At 46.5% G+C, this 22925-nt stretch overlaps 1 protein-coding gene across 3 annotated transcripts in view; it reads left to right on the top strand.

The window, feature by feature from the left end:
* PIP5K1A (phosphatidylinositol-4-phosphate 5-kinase type 1 alpha) overlaps window positions 1-22925 on the top strand; it is a 39952-nt gene that overhangs the window by 14167 nt on the left and 2860 nt on the right. Inside the window, exons 2-14 of one of the 3 annotated variants that reach the window (XM_029913496.1) lie at window positions 2057-2091; window positions 5628-5717; window positions 9967-10097; window positions 10735-10852; window positions 12193-12345; window positions 13672-13971; window positions 15057-15262; window positions 16003-16086; window positions 16954-17002; window positions 17458-17542; window positions 17858-17995; window positions 18996-19125; window positions 22098-22178. In XM_029913496.1, coding sequence (XP_029769356.1) covers window positions 2057-2091; window positions 5628-5717; window positions 9967-10097; window positions 10735-10852; window positions 12193-12345; window positions 13672-13971; window positions 15057-15262; window positions 16003-16086; window positions 16954-17002; window positions 17458-17542; window positions 17858-17995; window positions 18996-19125; window positions 22098-22178 — 1600 coding nt within the window. Of the gene's footprint in view, window positions 1-2056; window positions 2092-5627; window positions 5718-9966; window positions 10098-10734; window positions 10853-12192; window positions 12346-13671; window positions 13972-15056; window positions 15263-16002; window positions 16087-16953; window positions 17003-17457; window positions 17543-17857; window positions 17996-18995; window positions 19126-22097; window positions 22329-22925 lie in introns of those variants that run through there. The other 2 variants (XM_026659772.2, XM_026659771.2) reach the window with 2 other exon arrangements.

Here is a 22925-nt window from a genome sequence, read left to right on the forward strand (position 1 = left end):
ATCCTTACAGAATACTCCCTTGAAAAGGCAATAGGGCTCAATTGTTGCTGAGCAGGTGCTGCATTGTAATGACTGAGTTGCTTCCTCCACCACCATGTCCCAGACATTGACAGTTTGGAAAGCCTTGTTCAAAGCAGTCACCTGTACTGCAAGGTGACAGAGTGGAGCGCTGTCAGTTTTTCATTAAAACAGCATACTGAAAAACTGGGTTATGGCTGCGTGGCTTCTGTTAGCAGGACTGAAAAGTACAGAAGCTAGCTTCCAACTGGGAATATGTTTGCTTTCAGATCCATTTGGTTCTGTAGTGACAGAACTTCCTGTTTGGGGGCAGGGGTGGAGAACAAAAGCTGTTAACTTGGACTGTCAGACAGTGATAGCCTAGCAGGCTTCTCCGGCTTCAAGCCCATGGAAACTCTGAGAGCCTCCTTGACTCCACAGTGGTTCAGCTGGCCAAATTGAATAGTGGCAGCAGAAACTTGAGCCCTTGGACCTATGTCCCAGGACAAATGGCTCCGACTGATGTGCAGAATTGGCTGCCCCGCTAGCCGGACTGCCTTTGGTCTATGGCAATGGTTTTCAACCTTATTTGAGGACCCCTAAAAATTTTTTGAATGGAAGTGCAGACCCCCTTGGAAATCTTAGACATAGTCTGCGGACCCTCAGGAGTCCATGGACCACAGGTTGTAAGCCACTGGTCTATGGCCTTGCGTAGCACAGCTAGCTGCAAGTCAGTGCATATGAGTACAGCTGTGCATTACTCACTTTTATGAAGAGCACAGAATGTACTGGGAGGAGGAGGGAATAGCTCCTGAATGTGTGGCACTTTATACATAAAAATTAGAACTTGTCATGACACCTTTCTTGCCTTAAGGAGAGAACAGAGGGGGTGGAAAACCAAGTTGAAAAAGCCAGCCGCTATCCTCTCACTTTGGGTAGTAAAAAGCTTTCAGCACAGAATTATTTTTGCTCACTGTTTCGTCTCTCTTGAAATGGGAGCTTTGATTGTTTGATAAATGGTTCGGAAGGATGGTCAGTTTCACTGTTTAAGTGTCTTTGTGTCCTTTGCTGAAATGCGGTTTTCTTACCACCATAACACTTCTTAGTTTTTCTTTTGCCCCCATTTTGAATGACTGAGGTTGCCATGGTTGAGAAATAAGCTTAATCAGACTGTATTTGTGGCTCTCACCTGGGGAGGATGTGCTGCCACGGAGCTGGAGTCTTGTTTTGTTTTGTTTGTCCCAGGTAGAGGAAGAGGAAGAAATGCAAGTTTTTCCCATGACTTCACTTTATGTGCGGGCAGCATGTCCGCTTTTGCAGTTCTGGGCTGTTTCTGAGTAGTATTGCTGATCTGTGTGGTGGTTTTGTAGCTTGGACAAACATCCACAAAAGAGCAGGATCCCAGAGTCCGTTTCTGTTCCCGTATCCAAGAAACAGGACTGGAATCCTGGCCTCAAAAGGTGGAAAAAGTAGTAAATCACCTCACTGTCACTGAGCCCTAGTATTGTCTGAATCTTAACATTCGACTCAAAGGATTTATGTTGTGATTGTAAAAACCCCTGGAAATAAGTTTATAATGGAAGTGCTGACACTGCAGCATCACAAAGCTTGAACTATGAAAATTGGGTCTTTGATGTAGTGATTTTAATTAATGGTTGGTTAGAGCCATATTAAGGCTTGGTGTAACTCAACTGAATTTGATAAAGTTGCATCAGCTTACACCGTGTCTGAATTTGGCCCTGAGTTTCTATACACCGCTAAAAAATTCTTGGAATCTGGCTGAGCAGGAGAGATCAGACTAGCAAATAGCTACTCTGTAAGAGATAAACAAAGTTAAGTTGGGATGGCTGTGTGGTAAGCAGAATGACATTTCCTTGTGGCCTGAGAAAAATTTCCCTGTGCTGTGAGCAAGAGGAGAAGTTGAGGAAAAATCAAACATGAGTCAGTGCTTTTTCAGATACACTAAAACATTCAAATCACAGCAGTATGTCAGGCTTTTTCTACAATATATAATAACCTGTTTCTTTGCTAAATGTCTCTTAAATTTCTGTCTTGACAGGATCAGCAACCTTCAAAAAATCATTCACTTCAGAGGTAAGTTACTTCTTGAGAAATTGGTGCGCTTTGTTCCCTGGGCACTGTCATAAATGGGTGCTTTCTATTAAACTAGGCATTTTGAGCTGTGTATATGGCTTGAATCTGGAAGGGAAAGCGGGGGACAGAGCTGAACAAGCAATTATAAGGCTGCAATGAGCTGGTGTATTCATTTGTGAAATCAGTGAGCCTTTGTTCCTCATAAGAGAATTGGGTCCATTTTTATATCCTAATGGCCCTGGAATTTCAAGTGATTCCATGCCACCAAAACACTATATAAATGTCAAGCCACAGAGCCCGAGCTCAAGTTTATAGAGCAACAGAATGGCTGTTTACACAGAAGACAATGACCCAGGCAAGTTTCCAAGGGGTCATAGGCCTGGTCCACACTAACCCCCCACTTCGGACTAAGGTACGCAAATTCAGCTACGTTAATAACGTAGCTGAATTCGAAGTACCTTAGTCCGAACTTACCGCGGATCCAGACGCGGCAGGAAGGCTCCCCCGTCAATGCCGCGTACTCCTCTCGCCGAGCTGGAGTACCGGCGTCGACGGCGAGCACTTCCGGGATCGATTTATCGCATCTAGACAAGACGCGATAAATCGATCCCAGAACATCGATTGCCTACCTCCAGGTCCGGCGGCAGGCAAAGTGTAGACGTACCCATAGAGTAGTGCAGACAAGATGCAGCTAAAATTGCCACCTCTGCCTGAGAAACTAGATTAACTTGTACCACCAACCTAGCTCACTTCCTCAAAGGACTCAACTCTTCGAAGTGTATGTCTGTACTGCAATCACAGGGTATAATTGCAGCTTGAGCACACCTACTAGCTTTGATCTAGCTAGCTCGGATACTGGAGCAGTGAAGTTGTGGCCGTGTGCACTTGAGCATGAGATGTACAAGCCCAATACCCCTGCTAGCTAGAGCAGGGGTCGGCAACCTTTCCGAAGTGGGGTGCCAAGTCTTCAGTTATTCACTCTCAGTTAAGGTGTTGCGTGCCGGTCATACATGTTAATGTTGTTTAGAAAGTCTCGCTCTGTCTATATATTATATAAATAAACTAGTGGTGTACTGTAAAATAAACAAGGTTTTCAAAATGTTTAAGAAGCTTCATTTAAAATTAAATTAAAATGTTGATCTTACGCCGCCGGCCCGCTCAGCCTGCTGCTGGTCTGGGGTTCTGTTCACCTAGGCTGGCAGCGGGCTGAGCGGGGCCTGCGGCCGGGACCCTGGCTGGCAAGGGTCCAGCAGCCAGAACCCCAGACCGGCAGCGGGCTGTGCGGGTCCGGCGGCTGGGACCCCGTGCCGGCACTGCCCCTCAGGGGTTCCATCCGCCGGCTCCTGCCAGCTGGGATCCTGGCTGCCGGATCCGCACAGCCCGCTGCCAGTCTGGGGTCCCGGCCCTGCCCACATACAATGGGTACCTACCTTCTCCCTGGTTTTGGCCCATTCTCTTCCTCTCTCTGCGCTGAGCTGAGGATGGGAGTGCACTGAGCACAGGGCTGGGGGTGAAGGGTCTGGCCAGGAGCTAGAATGAGGGAGAGGGCTCAGGGTTGGGGCAGGAGGTTTGGGTGTGGGGCACTTACCTGGGCAGCTCCCATTTGATGCGAGGGGTGCAGGTGGGAATGGGGGGGGGTGCAGGAGCTCAGGGTGGAGGTGGGGTGTGTGTGCATGGGGTGTGTGGGGGGGTGCAGGTGTCAGGGCAGAGGTGGGGGCTGGGTATGTGTGTGGGTGCCAGTCAGGGCTGGGGTCGGGTGTGTGTGTGTGAAGGAGTCAAGCAGAGGGCTGGGTGTGTATGAGGGAGGTACAGGGCTCAGGGCAGGGGCCTGGGGGGGTGCGGGGCTTAGGGCAGAGGGCTGGGTGTGTGTGTGTGTGTGTGTGTGGGAGGGTGTCAGGGCAGAGGGCTGGGTGACTGCCCCCCTCAGAACTTCCAACTCCCCCGCTCCTTGTCCCCTGACTACTCCCTCCTGTGACCCCTGCCCCCAACTGCCCCCCAGGACCCTTCTCCCTATCTAAGCCTCCCTGCTCCTTGTCCCCTGACTGCCCCCCTAGGACCCTACCTGTCCCCTCACTGCCCCAACCCTTATCCACACCCCCGCCCCCAGACAGACCCCCGGGACTCCCATGCCTATCCAACCACACCCTGCCCCCTGACAGGACCCCCAGAACTCCTGACTCATCCAACCCCCCAGTTCCTTTTCCCCTGACCACCCCCACCCTAACTGCCCACCCAGGACCCTCGTTGCTCCCTGCCCTGACCCCTATCCACCCCCCGCCCCCGACAGACCCCGGGACTCCCATGCCCCATCCAACCCCTCCTGCTCCCTGACTGCCCCCTCTAGAGACCCCACCCCCATCCAACCCACCCTGCCCTCTGTCCCCTGACTGCCCTCACCCCTTATCCAACCCCCCTGCCCTGGACCCCTTACCGTGAGGCTCCAAGCAGAGCCAGATACGCAGCCCCGCCCCTCATAGCGCTGCGCATGCGGCGGCAGGGCTCCGGTTGAGCGGGGAGCATGTCTGCCTCTCCGTGGAGCCAAACACTGCTCCGCGGGAGCGCGCAGCTCCGACCCCCAGAGCACTGCGCGTGCGGCGGCAGGGCTCCAGGAGAGGGGGGGAAGGTGGGGGAGGGGCCGGCGGCTTGCTGCACTCAGCCTGGCGCTCCGGCCCGGAAGCGCAGACCCCGTGGCTTGCCGCGCCGGGAGAGTGGGGTTATTTGCCCACCCCATCCGCACGCCTATGCTTCTGCTCCTTGCCCCCCGCGGGGGCAGAGGAAAGCAGGCCGGGCTGGACAGGATTTTTAATGGCACGCTGGAGTCCCGGCAGGCAGCAGCGTGCCATTAAAAATCGGCTCGCGTGCCGTCGTTGGCACGCGTGCCATAGGTTGCCGACCCCTGAGCTAGAGTATGTCTGCTCAAGCTGCAGTCCTATCGTGTGATTGCAGTATAGCCATACCCTTCATGGGCATGAGTTGTGCCAGTAAAGGAAAGCGCAGCCTGATTGCAGCCTGAGGTCATTCAGGACCAGTCTGCTGGAAATTAAAGCTTCTAAGAGCAACCTGAAAACTCTCTCCTTGTACAGGAACCAAACTTCCTCCTCTAGCTTGCATTTTGCGAAGACCGTCCCCTCCACCCCTTTATTTAGATTCCAAGTCTGCAGGAAGCTCCCAGGAAGCTAGTATCTCTCCAAGGTTCTTTAATGTCACTCTGCTATTTTGAAGATGAAGTTAGGCCATATAATGTCCCCCTCCATATTAATATGCAGAAGCAGCCCATGAAGACTACCGGTCCCAGTGTGTCATGCTCCATCTTGATCCAAGCAGCTTCTGGCATTGCACGCTGGGACCTGTAATTTTCTGCAAACTGCATCTTTGTATTAAAGGTGGAAGTTGAAAAGAAATGTATTCTACAACTCTATAGGCTTACCCCTGAGAGATACTCTGTAGATATGCCTCTTGATTCTCGGCGGGGAGATATACACCTATGATATTTGTTTTTAAAACTTCTTGGTTCTTGTCTTCACCCATACCCCTAGATGTCTGGTTCTTCTGGACAGCCTGGCTCACAGACAATAAAGAAAGGTCATAGAGGAGTAGATTCCACTGGTGAAACTACATATAAAAAGGTAGGTGCCTCTCACCTAATTAATCTGATTGTTTTCATTCTCCTATTCACTAAATTAATGCTGCCCAGAGCATCAGGGTTTCTGACTCATTCTATTTAGCATAAAAGGTTGGGTAACTTGCGTGACAAACGTTAAAGAAGATCTCAGTGGGAGCAAAGGCTGGCAGGCTGGAGAGGCTGAAGGGCTGAATTTATGCTTTGGGAGTAGCTTCTCTGCCATTGCCTCCTAAAGACAGGATTATTTTTTAAACCTTACCCCATTAGCAACACTTCCTAGGACCCTTCTTGTTTACTGAGTGCGCTCTATGCTGTCTGGACACAATAGCAGCTACAGATTGTGATTTTTGCTGGAATTTGCTTTACAAAGGGCAGATTGTGTGTGTGTGTGTGTGTGTGTGTTGGTTTCTTAAACCAGCCTATGGATGTGGGGATTTTTGGACCCTGCTACTAACTTTTGTTGGACTTCATCAGTATGTGCCAACTTGCTTTACAACAAGAGTGGTTTCCCGTGTCTGGATTAAATGGATAATGGCATGATCGAGGCGTTTCAGCAGCTCTCGCTTCATGTAAGTGGAAGCTTCTCGTTTGAAATCTCTAATCCAGCCATGCTTTAATATCCTCATACTGTTTGGTGACGGGGTTTGCTTCTAGAGATCACCTGGAAAATAAGGGAACTGAGTGTGTGGGAGAGAACTTAAACAGCACTTCTGTTGAATCTAGTCTCTCTAATTTACTATAATTGACTGACTATGTTTAAGCTTGGGGCTCTCAGTTCAGATCTCCAGTATCCCCAGCATGCTGAGTGGAGGAGGAGGAGGAGGTAGCAGTACTGGCTGGGAGAAAGCAGCAACCAAAGTGGAATTAGATGAGACACTTAAATATGTTTGCAGGGGCCCCAGAAACTGGTAACAGGGGGACTAATGGGGAAATGACTGACAGGCTCTCCTTGTTTAAGTTGTTGTTGTGGCTATGTCTCTCCCTCCTTTCCTTGAGGCAGTATGTTGATTAATTTATTCTCTCTGCCCTTCGTTAAAACAATTGTAAACAGGCAGCTGACTGCTCAGTTTATGATGAGGGGGAAAAAAATGCACACAGCTTAATGGCAACTTCATTGTGGCTCTTTGCACCCACAGATAATGCAGCACTGCCAAGCTGTTGTTCGTAGTTTCTTTATCTTTTAAAGTGAAACTACCTTTTCGGTATGAACAGTATGCTGAGCTTGCGTGGATTTTTCAGTGATATTAATTTTAAAAGGCAAGAAGGAAAGGTATTTAGGAGAACTCTGTTCCAACGTCCTAGACAGATTGTGTGATAAATCTCACATGGGCACATCCCAGGATCTGATTAGTAAGGAAAGTGGAGGGATGCCATGAAGTGGTCTAAAACCGGATGGAATCAAGGAAAACCTGAGTTCTGTTCTCAGTTCTGTCACTTACTGTGTGACCTTGGACAGATCTCTTACTCCATCTCCATTTACCTTCTGCTCTGTCCAGCTCACCCCCTTCCCTTTTCTTTCCATTAGCTGATCCTCTCCTAATCAAACCCACTCCCAAAAAAATAATGGAACTAACCTGCTTGCTGCCATCACGCTGTCCACTCTGCTGGTGTGTTCTACTTCTTCCCCACCTTGCATCTGTCTGTTTTAAATAATAAGCTCTTTATTTCTGAGTTTGTACAGTGCCTAGCACAGTGGGGCCTCATTCTTGGTTGGCCCTTAGGTGCTACTGTAATAAACCTGATTAATAATAAATGGAGAATATGTTTGTTCATCTTAGAAAGATTTTGTAGATACTCAAATGAAAGCCAGAGCATTCATTTTAGAAGCAATGGAGGGGAAATCTAGGGAAGCCAAAACATACTTACGCAAATTGGAATCTGGCCTAGTCATCAAGGTTAAATTCTATCTTTCACAACATACCTTGATCTTAAATGACCAAGTCATCAGGACGTCTTATTAGATGCACAGTGTCCCTTGGCATCTAGCTGGGGTATTGAACCAAATACTGACTGTCAGAAGAACACCACCTACTGAGTCACCTGCTCAGGATTTTGTTTTAGGTTCAGTTGCCTTGTATGTAAACAACTTGCACCTGTTCCACCATAGTTTTAACAACCTTTGCAGTGGGCTTATGTGTTATAGACAGGGAATTGACACAGACCATGTAACTTTGGTAGTTGTCAAACAGATCTTATCTGCGTCATCCTGGAAGATTCATGACCACATAGAACAAGCTGGATATAAGCAAGTGTTAATGGCCTAAGACAAAATCGCGTGTTCTGTAGACATGAGCAGACTAGCAGATTCTTGATGTTTGTAAATAGCTGCCACAGGAATATAATACTGCATTGTTCTTGGACAATTTTATGCAGAAGCCACAGCAGCGAAGCTACGGTTTGTTTTTAAAACTGTAATGACCAGCTGTTAGTTAGGCTTGGAAGGATCAGGTTTTTATCGGTAAACCTCAGTTTCACCCTGCACACACAAACTGACACACATATTTCCATCACTGGTCGAAAGTCCAGCTAGGCAAAGAAAAATGCCGCTTGAGAACCGATTAGAGTTTGATTTTGAAGGATATTTGCTTTCTCTGTGGTGACAGTTTGTGTTTTGACGCTGGCAAAGCTTAAACTGTTTGAATCGCAACATCTACGGTCATTAAATAATTGTCTGACTTCCCCCTAAATAATTTCCCACAACTGTGAACATTTACATGTTCACAGTTGTGCAAAATGATGGCTTTAAGCACTTTTTCCTATTTTTATCCATTTTTAAATTGACACAAGTCTTAACAAATGCTTAAAAATAAACACTGTTATTACAGTCAACATTGTGTTTAAAAAACAAAAATCAGTGAATTCTGCCAAGGCTCCTCTTATTGCTTATGAGCCACAAGCCTAGCAAAGGAGTAGGATGAGAGGGTGAGAATAGAGGGTTGAAACCCACAAGTGTGCATTCTGTGGGGTTAGGTTATTTTGAGGGCTAGCTCCGTGGTGGGACTCTGCATTGCCTTGAGGAAGACCAGAGTCTATGCCGCGGCCTTCTGATCATGCAAACCTAGGTCTCGGGAGATTGAGATGATGCACAGATACCATACTTGTCTGCTTCCCAGAGGAAAGAGAGTACTTTGCTGTTCAATAGCCACCACTCCGGTCGTTGTAAGGAGTGGAAATGAACACCTTGGAAGGAGGTGAAATCCAGTCTTCATAAGGCCAGGTGGATGGTAGCTACAGTGCAAGCCCTCTGGGGTAGCAATGCTGCAGAATGGGGATAAAATGAGAAGAAGGATTGTTAGGGCTTTGTCAGGGATGTAGAGGTATCCCCATCCCTAATACACCTCTACCCTGATATAACGCTGTCCTCGGGAGCCAAAAAATCTTACCGTGTTATAGGTGAAACCATGTTATGTCGAACTTGCTTTGCCCCCCCCGGCCGCCCCCCCCCCCCCCCCCCCCCCCGGGAGCACTGCTTTATCGCGTTCTATCCGAATTTGTGTTATATCAGGTCGCGTTATATCGGGGTAGCGGTGTATATGGCAGAAGCTAGTCTTATATGCTCTGCGCTTCAGATGAGTGGAATATGGAGCCCTTGTCACCTTAGTTTGGCAGCAGCTTAAATATTCTGGAAACAGGATCCCTTTCATGTGATGATCTTGCTGCTCGGTGATAAGTTGTAAATAGGTTGAGAATCTTTCCCATAGAGCAGATTGACATGAAAGAAAGCAGCCAAAGACTAAGGCTTGGTCTACACTAACCCCCCAATTCGAACTAAGGTACGCAACTTCAGCTACGTGAATAACGTAGCTGAAGTTCGAAGTACCTTAGTTCGATCTCACCTCGGTCCACACGCGGCAGGCAGGCACCCCCGTCGACTCTGTGGTACTCCTCTCGTCTAGCTGGAGTACCGCAGTCGACGGCGAGCACTTCCTGGTTCGACTTATCGCGTCCAGACAAGACGCGATAAGTCAAACCCAGAAGTTCGATCGCTCGCCGCCGAACTACCGGGTAAGTGTAGACATACCCTAAGTTAGCCAGCTAGAGAGAAGCAAAGAAAGGAAACCAGGATTTATGGGTACAAAATACTATCTAGTCAGTGCCTGCTGGAAGGATGCTAGTTTAAATTGGAGCCGGTTTTTTTGTTTTTGTTTTTTTTCCCTTGAAGACAGTCATCCATTTAACCCCTTCTGTTCCAATTTGGAATCTGCTGCTCCATGTCAGAGATATTTGACTTCCTGTTTCCTTCTCCCCTCCAGACTACGTCATCGGCCTTGAAAGGTGCCATTCAACTGGGCATCACCCACACAGTGGGAAGCTTGAGCACCAAACCAGAGCGAGATGTTCTCATGCAAGACTTCTATGTAGTAGAAAGTATTTTCTTCCCAAGGTGAGCGCTTTCTTGCTGCTCTGTGAAATGCTTTTACTTAAGGTTATCCACTCTGAGATGAGTCTTCCTGTGAGTTATGAGCTAGTACTGTTACTTTACTTGTAGGTTAGGGTGTTAAGAGAAGAAAGCAACACTGATTCCAGATAAGCTCCCTAAGACATGTACAGGCATCGCTAAAGCACTCAATAGTATAGTGGCTAGTTCTGCACTTGTTGATATGGCAACCACACAACAGAATGCAACTCAGCCCCTAATTTTAGATATTACTCAACCTTTCCATTAGAGCAAGCATTTAACAATGATTGTTCTTGCATTATATATGATAGAAAAATACCTGCTGGAGCTCTGAGGCATGCGAGGGTTAATGAAAGAGCATTTAAGGCAGCGGTTCTCAACCTGCAGCCCACCGCTTGCAGCCCAATCAGCACAGAGCTGCGGCCTATGTGACATCCTCAGGGCCATACAGGTAGTATTGGATGCAGCCCACAATGGTAAATAGGTTGAGAATCACTGATTTAAGGTGTTTTGTTTTTGGGGGTTGTAGAAAATTGCCTTGGGGTGGTCCTTCTTTATTTTTTAAAAGAGGCCTTTAAAAGTACTGTGTGTATTTCTAACTACCCGTTCCCCTCCCACACAGTGAAGGGAGTAACCTGACCCCAGCTCATCACTACAATGACTTCCGGTTTAAAACCTATGCTCCTGTAGCATTTCGCTACTTCCGGGAACTGTTTGGAATACGGCCAGATGACTATCTGGTAAGTCACTGGGGAAGCCAGTGTTATTTGTCATACTTGATTTTTCCCTTCTTCCCCAGTGTAAATTGCCTCTATCCGGTCCCACTCCTAACACCATGCGCACACCAATGGATGTTGTCTCAGCTTCACCCCCTTCTTGGGGTTTGCCTTTATTTATTAAAGTTTACCAAGAAAAAGCCCTTGGCCAGGACTGCACTTACAGCCATCAGCCCGATCCCCAATTGCCCAATGTGGGCAGATTAGTATTTATCCTTGTTGGGATCTCTTGACCCTTCTGATGACTATTGGCTGATGTTCTGGAGTGGAGCTAATGAGACCTGCCTGGTCTGACTGTCAGATTGACAGCAGCATAGTCTGAACGTCCATACAGAGTCCTGTACCAATTCCATCCTGATTGTGCTTCTCCGGCACATGAGACACTCCTAGCTCCCTTGAAACCACTGCTTTAACCCAGGGGGGGCCAAAGCAGCACCTGCAGCCCACAGAATTCACAGGGCCAAATGCAGCCCACAGAATTCTATTGTGCAGCTCCCGTCTTTGATGTGGAGAGCAGGCTACTAGAATCAAAATGGAGTTGTGCACACTGGGCCAGGTAATCTCTGCAGTTGTGCCACTGTATTAGAGCAGGATGCAGCAGTTCTTACCTCTATTTTATACAAATTAGGTGTGATCCTTGCTTATAGGGCCCCATGGTTGGCCAGAATATGTTGCCCGTTAGCCGGTCAATGGGCCAGTAGTTTCAGGAAGGAACCAAACCATTCCTTTACGTAGCAAGCAACTGCACTAACCCAGCGGGGTCTTGGTCTTTGATTCGAGTTCCTAGGTGCTGTGCTAATACAAATAATTACTAATAGCGAACAACCCAAAGGGAGGGAGGGAGCAAAGCTGCTGAGACATCACAGGCTTATAACTACATCTCCATGCCTACCTGTAATCTCTCCAAACAAGACATGTTCTAGCACAAAGTTATGGACACGAAAAAGCACTAACCTGAGGGCCACAGATTCCAGAGACAGTCATGCTGGATGCTTCCCCGACTCTAAAAGCTGTGCCGTGACTTGCTATGCTCGTAAAACATCTCTAGTTTATCTAACTTAATGAACTAGTAACCAGTCTATATACTGAATTGCATATTTATCTGCTTGTGGGCATATACGATGCTGCTGTTCACTGGAGTGGCTCAAAGTGCTTTGCGAAGGCACATATGCGGATGTGTAATGACCCCATTTCTACGTACTCAGACCCTTGAGTTGGCCCGTTAGCTGTAACTTCGATAAAGATGCCTGTGCTTTGTTACTAGTTTATCTTATGCCTTTGCTTTTTAATTCACCTCCCTTCAGTACTCGCTCTGCAGTGAGCCGCTCATTGAGCTCTCCAACTCCGGGGCCAGTGGTTCCCTCTTCTACGTATCCAGTGATGATGAGTTCATCATTAAAACAGTTCAGCACAAAGAAGCCGAGTTCTTGCAGAAGCTGCTGCCGGGTTACTATATGGTAAGTGACCTTTCTGTGTGGGTTGTAATGATGTTTCTCTAATGGCATAAACTTGAGAATATCGTCGTAGCTGGCAGGTCACACGCTGTGCGGCAGGTTAACCTCTGGTCTCAAGGCCGTATTTTCAGAGCTGTTGAGCACATTCCACTCCCATTCGCTGCAGGGGCAGATGCTCAGCACCTCTGAAAAGCTGGACCTGAGCCCTTTGGGTTGGTCAACTCCATTTTGCCTCTGCTGGCTAATACTGATACACCCTCCTGCATGTGACTAAGAGAGACTGTTGGAGCTCTTTGGGCCTGCACCGGGAGGTTTGTGCCAGACCTTCCCATTTGGATTGGTTTGAAGAGTGCCTGTATCCCTTGAAGGGACCCACCCAGCATTCAGGCTTGCACTGCTAGATTCTTTGTGGTTGAATAGCTAAGTGTGTGTCTGCTCAGTCAGTGTTTGTGTGAGAAGCTCATACCCATGATATGCAAAGACTAGCAAAGTTCCTTATTTCCTTTCCCCCCTTCTGGACCATTCTCTTTGTTTCATCAGTGCTGGCCAACAAACACTACTTTGTTATTTAAATTTAACATGCCCGTGTTCCAGGGCCTCTGAGTGTCTGTCTAAAGAGACTAAAAATGTGATTATAAATAGATCAATGGGCCCTGCTAGTCCTAGAACAAAATCCGATCCCGCCCCGACATACAATATATAATCCCACTAGAGATGGCAGATGGTCCCAGAGTGCTTTACAAACTGCCTCCCTGAGTGGGAATTTGGCCAGGATATTGGAGTTTGTCCCTGGCTTGGGATTCTTAATATATGCATTGGTTAAGACCTCTTCTTACCTACCCATGCCCATATTACTAGGCTGGGAAACTGGACCCATGCTAGTTTCTGCAACCACCAGAGTTATAGGGGGTCTCCTATTCCAGTGTGCACCCACCCCTATCTTGCTTAGCATTAGATCTGGCAAGAGCCTAGCTTGAGGAGGGAGTGGCAAACTAAAAGACTAAGCACAAAAATCCTCCTTTTCCCTGCTGGCTGCCACAGATGGGCTCTGGCAGATAATTGTGTGGATGAAGATGCAAATTTCTTCTTTGTGCAACAGCTGCATCAGACACGTTCCGTTTTGCAGAGAAAACCTTTCTTACCCTAGAGTTAGCTATCTATGCCCCAAGTTCACCCATCCCTGATTTGTTGCTTTGCTGATCATCACTTTGGATCCCAGACAGGGTTGCTTTGGTTCAGATGCACCGGTAAAGAGCAAATAGCTAGCCACCCTGAATTTAGGGAGTCACCCGGACTCTGAAGTTCTGTCTTCTGTCTTTGGGCATTTAGAACTTGAATCAGAATCCTCGGACACTGCTGCCTAAGTTCTATGGCCTGTACTGCGTGCAGGCCGGAGGGAAGAACATCCGCATCGTAGTGATGAACAACCTGCTGCCCCGCTCTGTGAAAATGCACCTCAAGTATGACTTGAAAGGCTCCACCTATAAACGTCGAGCATCCCAGAAGGAGCGGGAGAAGGTCTTCCCGACATACAAAGACCTGGATTTTATGCAGGACATCCCCGATGGCCTGTTCCTAGACTCTGATATGTACAATGCCTTATGCAAAACACTACAGAGAGATTGTTTGGTGAGTGACGGGTGAGACGAGCTGAATTGAGACCGATTTTTTTTTCCCCCCTTCTCTGTGGATTAGCTTCATGCCTTTTGAAACGTGTGTACCCCAGGGTCATTGTAAAGCTTTTTAGGCCTGGCATTTGCCCTGTTTTTTTTTTTTTCCTTGTGTGTCTACAGGCTGGATAATTCTGCGGTGCCGTTTTTAAGTGACAGGTGCTAGAATTGAGTCCTCTGTCCCCCAGAAAGGCACAGCCCAGGCAGCTGCAATGCAGTCACCCCCTCCAAACATTGCCCTCCCCCTACAACTCAATTCTGACCCAGAGAACTCCACTATCGTGATCCAGTCAATCTTTGACACCTCAAATTCAAATCAGTAATCTAGAGGGATATGGTGCAGTCTTCCCGCCCCCGTCCCCCTGAGCAGTCAGATTTATGCTCCCCACCCAATAATGTCTTACTACTTTAAGGCCTGGGCTACACGGGGTGGGGGTTTGTTGGAACTAAGATACATAACTTCAGCTACGCTATTCGCGTAGCTGAAGTCGAAATATCTTAGTTGGACTTACCTGGCCGTCCTCACAGTGGCGAGTCGACCGCCGCGGCTCCCCCGTCGACTCCGCTTACTCCTCCTGCCGAGGTGGAGTACAGGCGTCGATTCAGGGATCGATTTATCGCGTCTAGACGAGACGCGATAAATGGATCCCCGATACATCGAACACTACCCGCCGATCCGGCGGGTAGTATAGACGTACCCTTACAGTAGGAGGAGTCCTAATTTTAGAGCAGCTGTGTGGTCCAGCGGATAGGACTCCGGACTGAGAGTCAGAGGACCTGAGTTCTGTGCCTGCAACTGATCTGGTGTGTAAACGTTTTCCCGGTTGCCCTGTCTGTAGAAGAAAGATACTGATATTTTACTTTCCTTTGTAAAGCTGCTCATTGTTATCTGTGGGTGAAGATCACAAAGTGTTTATATAGATGCCATCCCCTTGGTATTTTCAGAACACTAAGCAAAAATACTCCGTGCATGCATAAAACTGGAATAGTTTAACCATTCATGCAAAACGTAAATGATGCCATATTGACTTTGTTTCCGTCCAGGTTCTGCAGAGTTTTAAAATCATGGATTATAGTTTGCTTGTGGCTGTCCATAACATTGATCAGGCACTGAGAGAGCGTGCGATAATGGATGGGACGGCCCAGTCGGACACGCGAAGGCCAGCTACCCAAAAAGCTCTCTACTCCACTGCTATGGAGTCTATCCGAGGAGAGGCCCGGCGAGGCGGCACCATAGAGACTGACGACCAGTATGTCTGCTTTGATCGTTCAGATTAACATGGCCAGTTCATACTTAGAGCCGATGGGGTAAAATCCAAGGATTGATAAGGAAGATGTGATTTTTAGGTACCAAGTATGGATCACAGAGCCAAAGCACTATGGCAGGAGTATGATGTAGGGCTGAGCCTGAGGCTTGGGATTCAGGACTCCTGAGTTCTGGTTTCAGTTCCTTATTGCGAGCATGTCACTAAAGTCCTTTGTGCCTCTGCTTCCTTGACCTGCGAAAGCCAGATGCTTGCCAGCCTCACGGGGATATGTGAGGATTAATGTGTCTGTACCACACGTGGAAGCTGTACTCAAACCCCTAAACATTAAGTATCGCCTCCGCGGATCATAGGAATCGCTATAGCGGATCAGACCTGAACTTCTGTCTCTAACAGTGGCCAGCACCAGATACTCCAGGGTTTCTTGGATTCTTCTCAAAGTGGTCAGTTATCAATTAACCAGCCCCCAGTTTCAGTAAAATAGACAAATGTACAGAAAACAGGGATAAGCTCTTATTATTATGTTTTGGTAACTTACTGACTTAGCATTTAGCTCTGATTTGTCTTCACTAGAGTTTGTCAGCTCAGCAATAGGTGTTCTCTGCATGTTGCCACTCGTTAATCCACTTAACGTTTAACCCATGCAAGGCTGAGTTGTGTAGAGTGAAAACGTTTTGATCAGGGTAAAGCCTGCGAATCTCATGCTTCCTGTTTTTATTTTCTAGAATGGGAGGCATTCCAGCCCGGAATTCAAAGGGGGAAAGACTGCTTTTATATATTGGTATCATCGATGTGCTACAGTCCTACAGGTAAGAGCCTTTACATGACCCTGTATGTTGTCAACAGTGGATAAAATAAACCTCCAGTAATAAAATTGGCCCTGTTTGGTTGCAACAGTCTGAGACTCTATGGCTTGTTTACTGAAGACTACAAGCAGTTTTTAGTTTTATTGCCCCATTTCCTTGACATATATTTCATAGGCTGAAATCCCCACATGCTCCTCTGGACCTTGTATCCCTCATTTATTTGGTGTCAGAGTACAGACTGGCTCTTACAGGCCAGGTTTTTCTTAGCCTTGGTGATTATGCTGAAGGGAGTGTGCAGGAAGTGGCAGAGAAAAATAGGTGGTAGGTTAAAATTACTGATAGCGCCTCTTCCCTCTGGAATGGAAAAATAGTTTTATGACTTTGCTTAGATGTTTGTAGTGTTGGTGTCGAGTTGGCGCATAGCCTCGGGTGCTGGGACAGTTTGTATAGTGGGGGGTGCTAAGAGCCATTGAACCAAACTGTAAACCCTGAATATGATGGAAACCACTTCAAGCCCGGAGGTGCTGCCACACCCCTAGTTCCAGCTGGCTGGGAATTCTAGCTAACTTAAAAAAAAAAAAAAAAAAAAAATTTACATTTTATCATTAGAAGTCAATGAGCGTTATCTCACTGCCATTGGTGCCTCTTAAAATCTCCCCCCAGAAGAATAAAACTGCTACTGAATGTTTAGATTCTTTTAACTAGTCTGTAAATTTACTTTGGCTTTAGGAAAAAGGTGCATTTCTGTTTTATCTGTCAATGTTAAGAAGCCAAACTGCAGCAATGAACGTAATTTACTAATCGTGATTGCAAAGCCTAAATTTGAAAATTACTATGGTCTGTTCACTACTTTCAAATCTCGCTTCTCAGATTCGTTAAGAAGTTGGAGCACTCATGGAAAGCATTGGTGCATGATGGGGTAAGTGGCAAGAATGTTATCCTGGGGCTCTTAAATTACCTGATAGCAGTATTTTCAAACCAGGTGTCCCATCAAACAGATAATTGTGTGTGTAGAAATATATATTTTAAAGTAGTATCTGTGGTCACACCTTATATTAAAAGTACATTTTATAAAGATCAACAAATGATTGATAGATGTTAATAAATGCATAGTCGATGGTTAGTCCAAGTTAATAGCTTGCTTATAACCATCTATAATGCCTTCTACTGATGTGTTTATAACATACTATTCATGCTTTCAGCAGCTATTAATCACTTTATTAATTGTTTATACACCATTTATAAAGATGCCTTTAATATAGTGAGACCATACTTGTTTCAAATGTAAACCTACTCTAAAAGAAACCCATGTTGTCTTAGAATTCTGCTTATCCCTAGTTACATGTGTAACTTTTGTCCCTTGGATGTTTTTAGGACACTGTGTCTGTGCATAGGCCCAGCTTCTATGCAGAAAGATTTCAACGATTCATGTGCAACATTGCATTCAAGAAAATACCATGTAAGTATCTCTTCACAGGTGGGTTCCTGGGAGGCTGTCATAGTCAGTGGAGAGAATGAATGGAGGTGCCTCTGATCAGTAGGAAACTTGTGCTGTGTCAGGGTTACTGGTACATCTTTCTGCCCCACAGAACGTGACTGACAACTCGTAGGGGAGGGTCTTTCATCCATTGGCTTTCTTCTGAGTGCAACACTTTCTCATTAAATAATGGGGAAGGTTATGGATGTTGCTATGTAAGATTCTGTTTTTTTTTTTTGTTTTGTTTTCTGGAAAAGGTGATATTAAGTAAGATCTTTCTTTGCTTTTGTCTTCAAGTAAAACTTTCTCCTTCTAAAAAGAGCCGGTCTGGCACAACTGTTCCTCGGAGGACGGGTCAGGGCGGAGTCCCTTACCAATCGCATGCATCGTGTGAAACTAAAGCACAAGTAACGGCAGAAGCAGATGTGGAGCAAGGTTGGTGCCTATGCTAGAAAACCCAGATGACAGGAATTGCTTTCCTTTTAAAAAAAAAGAACAGCAAAAGAAGCTTGGTTCAGCCCAGATTTTTGTGATCAAAGACCTCCACTGATGAGACTGTGGGGACATTCAATAGACGCTGTCAGTCTGCAAGCTTGCTAAAGATCTATCCTGGGATCACAGATCTAATCGCAGCTACCAGGACTCAGATGCAGCCATTAATATATTGCGTAGCTCAAAGGGTGTGGCATTCTGAGGTGTCTTCAGCAGGCCTAGAGGAGTTGTCAGACTTTCATGAAATGTCTCTCTCAGCCCACTGGGGACCTGCCAACCTTGTGGTGCATTAATGGTGGAACAGTAAAGAGACTTTTTTCCACATAATGTATACTTAGCCTGTGGCACTCACTGCTACAGGAAGTGAATGAGATCAAGAACTAATTTAACAAGAAGCAAAAAGGGATTGGACATCTATATGAATTACAACTGGATATTCTTGTTTTCGTAACAAATTCTGGAAGGGATTTTAAACCTCAGGCTTCAGGGCTTAAGACTGTCTTTAACTCTTAGAGGTCGGGAGGAGACCTAATCTGGTCAGGGGTGGATTATCCCATGTCAGTAGCGTTGTTACCCCATTCCTCTGAAGCATCTAGTATTGGCCTGTATAAAGACAGGAAACTGGACTGATTGGACCTCTGGTCCAATCCAGTATGGTAAGTCCTATGTAATTGGCCTAAGTGATGTCTTGAGCTTTGATCTCCTTCCCTATGGATCATGCCCTGCCAGCGTGTTAATGGAAATGTTAGTACAGAGACTGTATCACAAAGAGATGGGTTCTCTTAAGAATGGATACCAAACGTGCTGGACTGGACCATTCTGTTGTGTAGTTTGCAGCATTGGCTACAGAAGATCTTGGCAAATGATCAGTTATTGCTGCTCATGCCAGGGGATGCTATTCATTATGTTGATGACCGAGCTATCTGTTCTTTTCTTCCTGCAGGTTCGCATCTTGGTCGCCCTGATCTCCTTCCCAGAACTCCTCCAGTAGACGAAGCTAACAGTGATTCCATAGCAACAACCTTGTCCACTTCTTCGTTGGGCAGTGGAGGCCTTAACTCTCCAGCCAACAGGTACCTCTCCATTAATCACAACAGTGCGTGGGAGGCCACTGCTGCCTGCAGGCTGGGATACCCTGCTTTCGAACACATCAGTCACAGGGCAGATGCCTGCTGCTTTCATGGAGTGTTCATTTTTTGGCATGCTTGTCAAACTATGTGTCTTTTGAGCAGTCGTCCCATGCCAGACAGGTTCAGTACCATCAGCGCAAGGGGTCATTGTAACACCATTAACATGCAGTGTTGTGTTTGAAGACAAGGTAGTGTTGCATCCTCTGCTTTGTAAGTCTTGTTGGCCTTCTAGCTCCTTGCTTGAACTGTGTAGCAGCTTTGATTTTTTTTTACTTGATCATTTGAAATCTTTTACAGTAGGTGATTTGGTGAAATGTCACTTAAAAAGACATGCAGGAGAACACTAGCATAGTAGCAAGCAGGGTTGATAGAATTTACTTCATTTTTTTCCCCCCAGAGGTGTTGAGCTCTTGCAGCTCTCATGGATTCCAGTAGAATTATAGGTGCTTAACCCCTCTGAAAATGAGGCCAAAAGAAAATGAGTTTTAAAAGTGCATCTGCTAGGAGATGAATGCGCAGAGACAGCTGTAAGGAAGCAACGAAAGGACCCCCTTGAATCTTTTGTTTGTTGCAAAAGGGGTAAGATTGGTAGAGAATAGGAGGGGCTGTAAGGGGGGGCAGTCTGGATCGTGGAAGCACACAGCTGCTCTGATGCTAATTTCTCATATCCCAAGTGATCAGAAACATTCTGTCCTCATTAATCATAGTCTGACTGCAGAATGTCACAAACCCAGCCCAACATCTGATTTTTGTTCTGTCCTGAACCGGTGGGCCAGAACTGGATTACAAATCTATAATTTGCCCGTCTCCCACACGCTGCTTTATAGGGATCCGAAACCAGATCTTCTCCTTTTCAATAAAGTCAGCATGTCTGAGGCTTTTTTTTTGACTCACCACTGAGGGTCTCTCTCCTTTAATTTCTGCTTAGGTCAGTGGGAGTTCACAAATCTGAAACCGCGCCAAAGGGTTTGGCTAGAACAGGTCCTGCCATCTGCTCAAATAGGTGAGGGCGAGGATCATGCTTTGCCTGAAACCTCTTCAGTTCTAAAAGGAGTTTTGACTTCTACTGTCTGTAGATGAAGTACTTAGTAGCCTGTTTTTAGTAGGACCACTTGTCCAACTTGCCATATGCCCCTTTACTGTTCAAAGGCTATAAGTGGTCTGCATCTAGGGAATTCATCATATGTAATGTAATACCATGTAACATAGTGGGTGCTTGCACCAAGCTGCAAATGCACCAAGGTTGCTGTAAACCAGAAAGTGGAACGATAAATGCCTTCTGGGTATGGTGCCAAGTCTCCGAGGGGTAGCCGTGTTAGTCTGGATCTGTAAAAAGCAACAGAGAGTCCTGTGGCACCTTATAGACTAACAGATGTATTGGAGCATAAGCTTTCATGGGTGAATGCCCTCTTCATCAGACGGGTATGGTGTCATCCTTGCATGACATATTATTCCCAGCATCCATAGGATTTGCCTTGCTGGATTAATCCCACTGGTCCATCAAATCTGGAATCCTGTGAACATTTATTGTTTTTTTTACGGGAAGGAAACACCCTTCCCTCCCGCACCCATCCATTAATACACTTGCCCAATGGGGCAACACTACACATGGATAAAGCAATTCCTTCCTGACCCCTGCAAGCAATCATGAGATGCAATTACTTTTCTCTAACCTCCCATAGATACAAGTGAGGACAGATTGCTACAGCAAGGGTCTTAGTCTTGTGTTCAAATCCCACTGCACTGTATTAATAGACTAGCACTGAGGTAGTTTCATAACTATAGTAATTGTTTACATGAAATTAAACCACAGTTTCTCCTTCTCTATAGAGTCAGCAAGCCTGTGGCTTTGTATTTACCACTCAGTGTGGAGTTTCACCTTTGTAATCTCTGTGTAGGTCAGTGGGAGTTCAAGTTCACAAGTCTGAAAACTCTACAATTAGAACAATTCTCAACTTCCGCTCCAATAGGTGAGGGTGAAGACCAAGACAGGAAAGGCACTAATTTGTTCTGTACTTAAGTTCTAAACACAAGGGGATGGGCCCCCTATTTTGCAATATCAGGTTGAAAGAACTACTCCAGTCTCTGGTTTGCAGCACAGCCACTTCCCCTCCTGTGGAGTGTTGCTATATGCCTCTAACTGTGCACAGTCTGCACTGAAGAAGATGCACCCCTCAGAGCAATGTAAGCAATACCACGCTGTTAGCGTGTGCTTACTGCAAATCCTGCCTGCCTTTGTGAGGGGTGAAGCCAAACCCCGGGAGCCTGCCACTGACGTGTGGCTGTCCCTGCACAGCCTTCTGTGTATGGAGCCCCTGGGCCAACACTCATGACAGAGTAGGCTTGCCACACTGGATCAAGCCATTGAGCCATTAAATCTGGTGTCCTGCCTTTTGCTGTAACCAATACCTGATGCTTCAAAGCAAGCTGTAGTGCTGTGCAGGTGGGAAGGAGACTGTCTCCCTGAGATACGTGGGGGTCAGTTTATACGCTGTATAACCTCAGATGAAAAGAGGGGTCAGTCCAGAAGAGAATGGGGCTAGGAGTTAGGACTCCCCTGTGTATCTAGACCCATCTCTGCCATTGACTCTCATATTGTTTTGTGAAGAACGTTGAGATTCCCCGAACAGTGCTGCTAAATAAAGTATAAATTATTCAGCCATAGTGTTTCATTGGCATCCTGTGGCAATGAGTTTCATAGGTTGACCTTCCTCATGGCTTTAGGTGGGGGACTTCTCTTCATCCCTTTGCTGGATTCGGTGGCACTAAATAAATGACCTTAAAATTAGGATATCCTTTCTTAATTTTAAAACGCAAACTTGTGGGTTATCACCAGACTTTCCCCTCTTTGTAAAATCAGTGTCTGGAGCATTGTATTCACCAGCTGAGGGTCTCTCCTTTTAATCTCTGTGTAGGTCAGTGGGACTGGAAGTTCACAGCTCAGAAAGCTCCGCAGAGGATGTAGCTAGTTCAGCCCTGAGTAACCACTCAAATAGGTGAGGCTTAATCTAGGCAGGAAAGATGTGTGGTACCCTCTGTGTCCAAACACAAGGACTCCAGTGTCTCCAGTCTGCTGAATGTGAGTGAACAGAAGATTATTGAGCAGAGGTCCTAGCTTTGCAGGGTGACCACTTTCCATGTACCGACCATTGTCCTCCACCTCGTGGTTTGACAGCTCTATGCATTTCGTACCCCGCCGATGATGCATGCAGCACCAGATGACAAGGTGTAGCCTGCTGGAAGCAAACAACAAGCCCTGGGTGCATTAGCAGCATGTGGCTTTCCTTATGCAATCACAACTCTTTCTTTAAGACGGTGACTATAATGTGACTAGCGTCTCCTGGCCTGTGTAACACACGGTACTGTGTGAAATCCGTGTTCACCAGGTTGAACTTTCCCTTTATCTACTTCATGGATTCCAACCTTTGGGTCGTGAAGTGGAGTCAGGAGATCATGCCCACACTGCCCGTCCTGTATTGCTAGGTGGGAGGGGTGGGGAGGCCCAGTTTGGAAACCAGTGCATCGCCTCCCCCACTCCCCATGCACCCTGACCCTTTTCAAGGTCCAGTCTTGTCAGTCTCTTGAAGCACACATGCAAATCAGAGACTTGCCATTGGTGCAACTACTTATTTTATTGTAAATGTTAGGGGATCATGAAAATTTTTGACTTTGAATAAGGGATTGCCATTTTGAAAAGGTTGAGAAACACTGCTCTAGCCCATTATGTCACTTTATCGCAGAGG

Source organism: Terrapene carolina, unplaced genomic scaffold, assembly GCF_002925995.2.
Source record: "Terrapene carolina triunguis isolate 2854851 unplaced genomic scaffold, T_m_triunguis-2.0 Scaffold675, whole genome shotgun sequence".
Lineage (NCBI taxonomy): Eukaryota > Metazoa > Chordata > Testudines > Emydidae > Terrapene > Terrapene triunguis.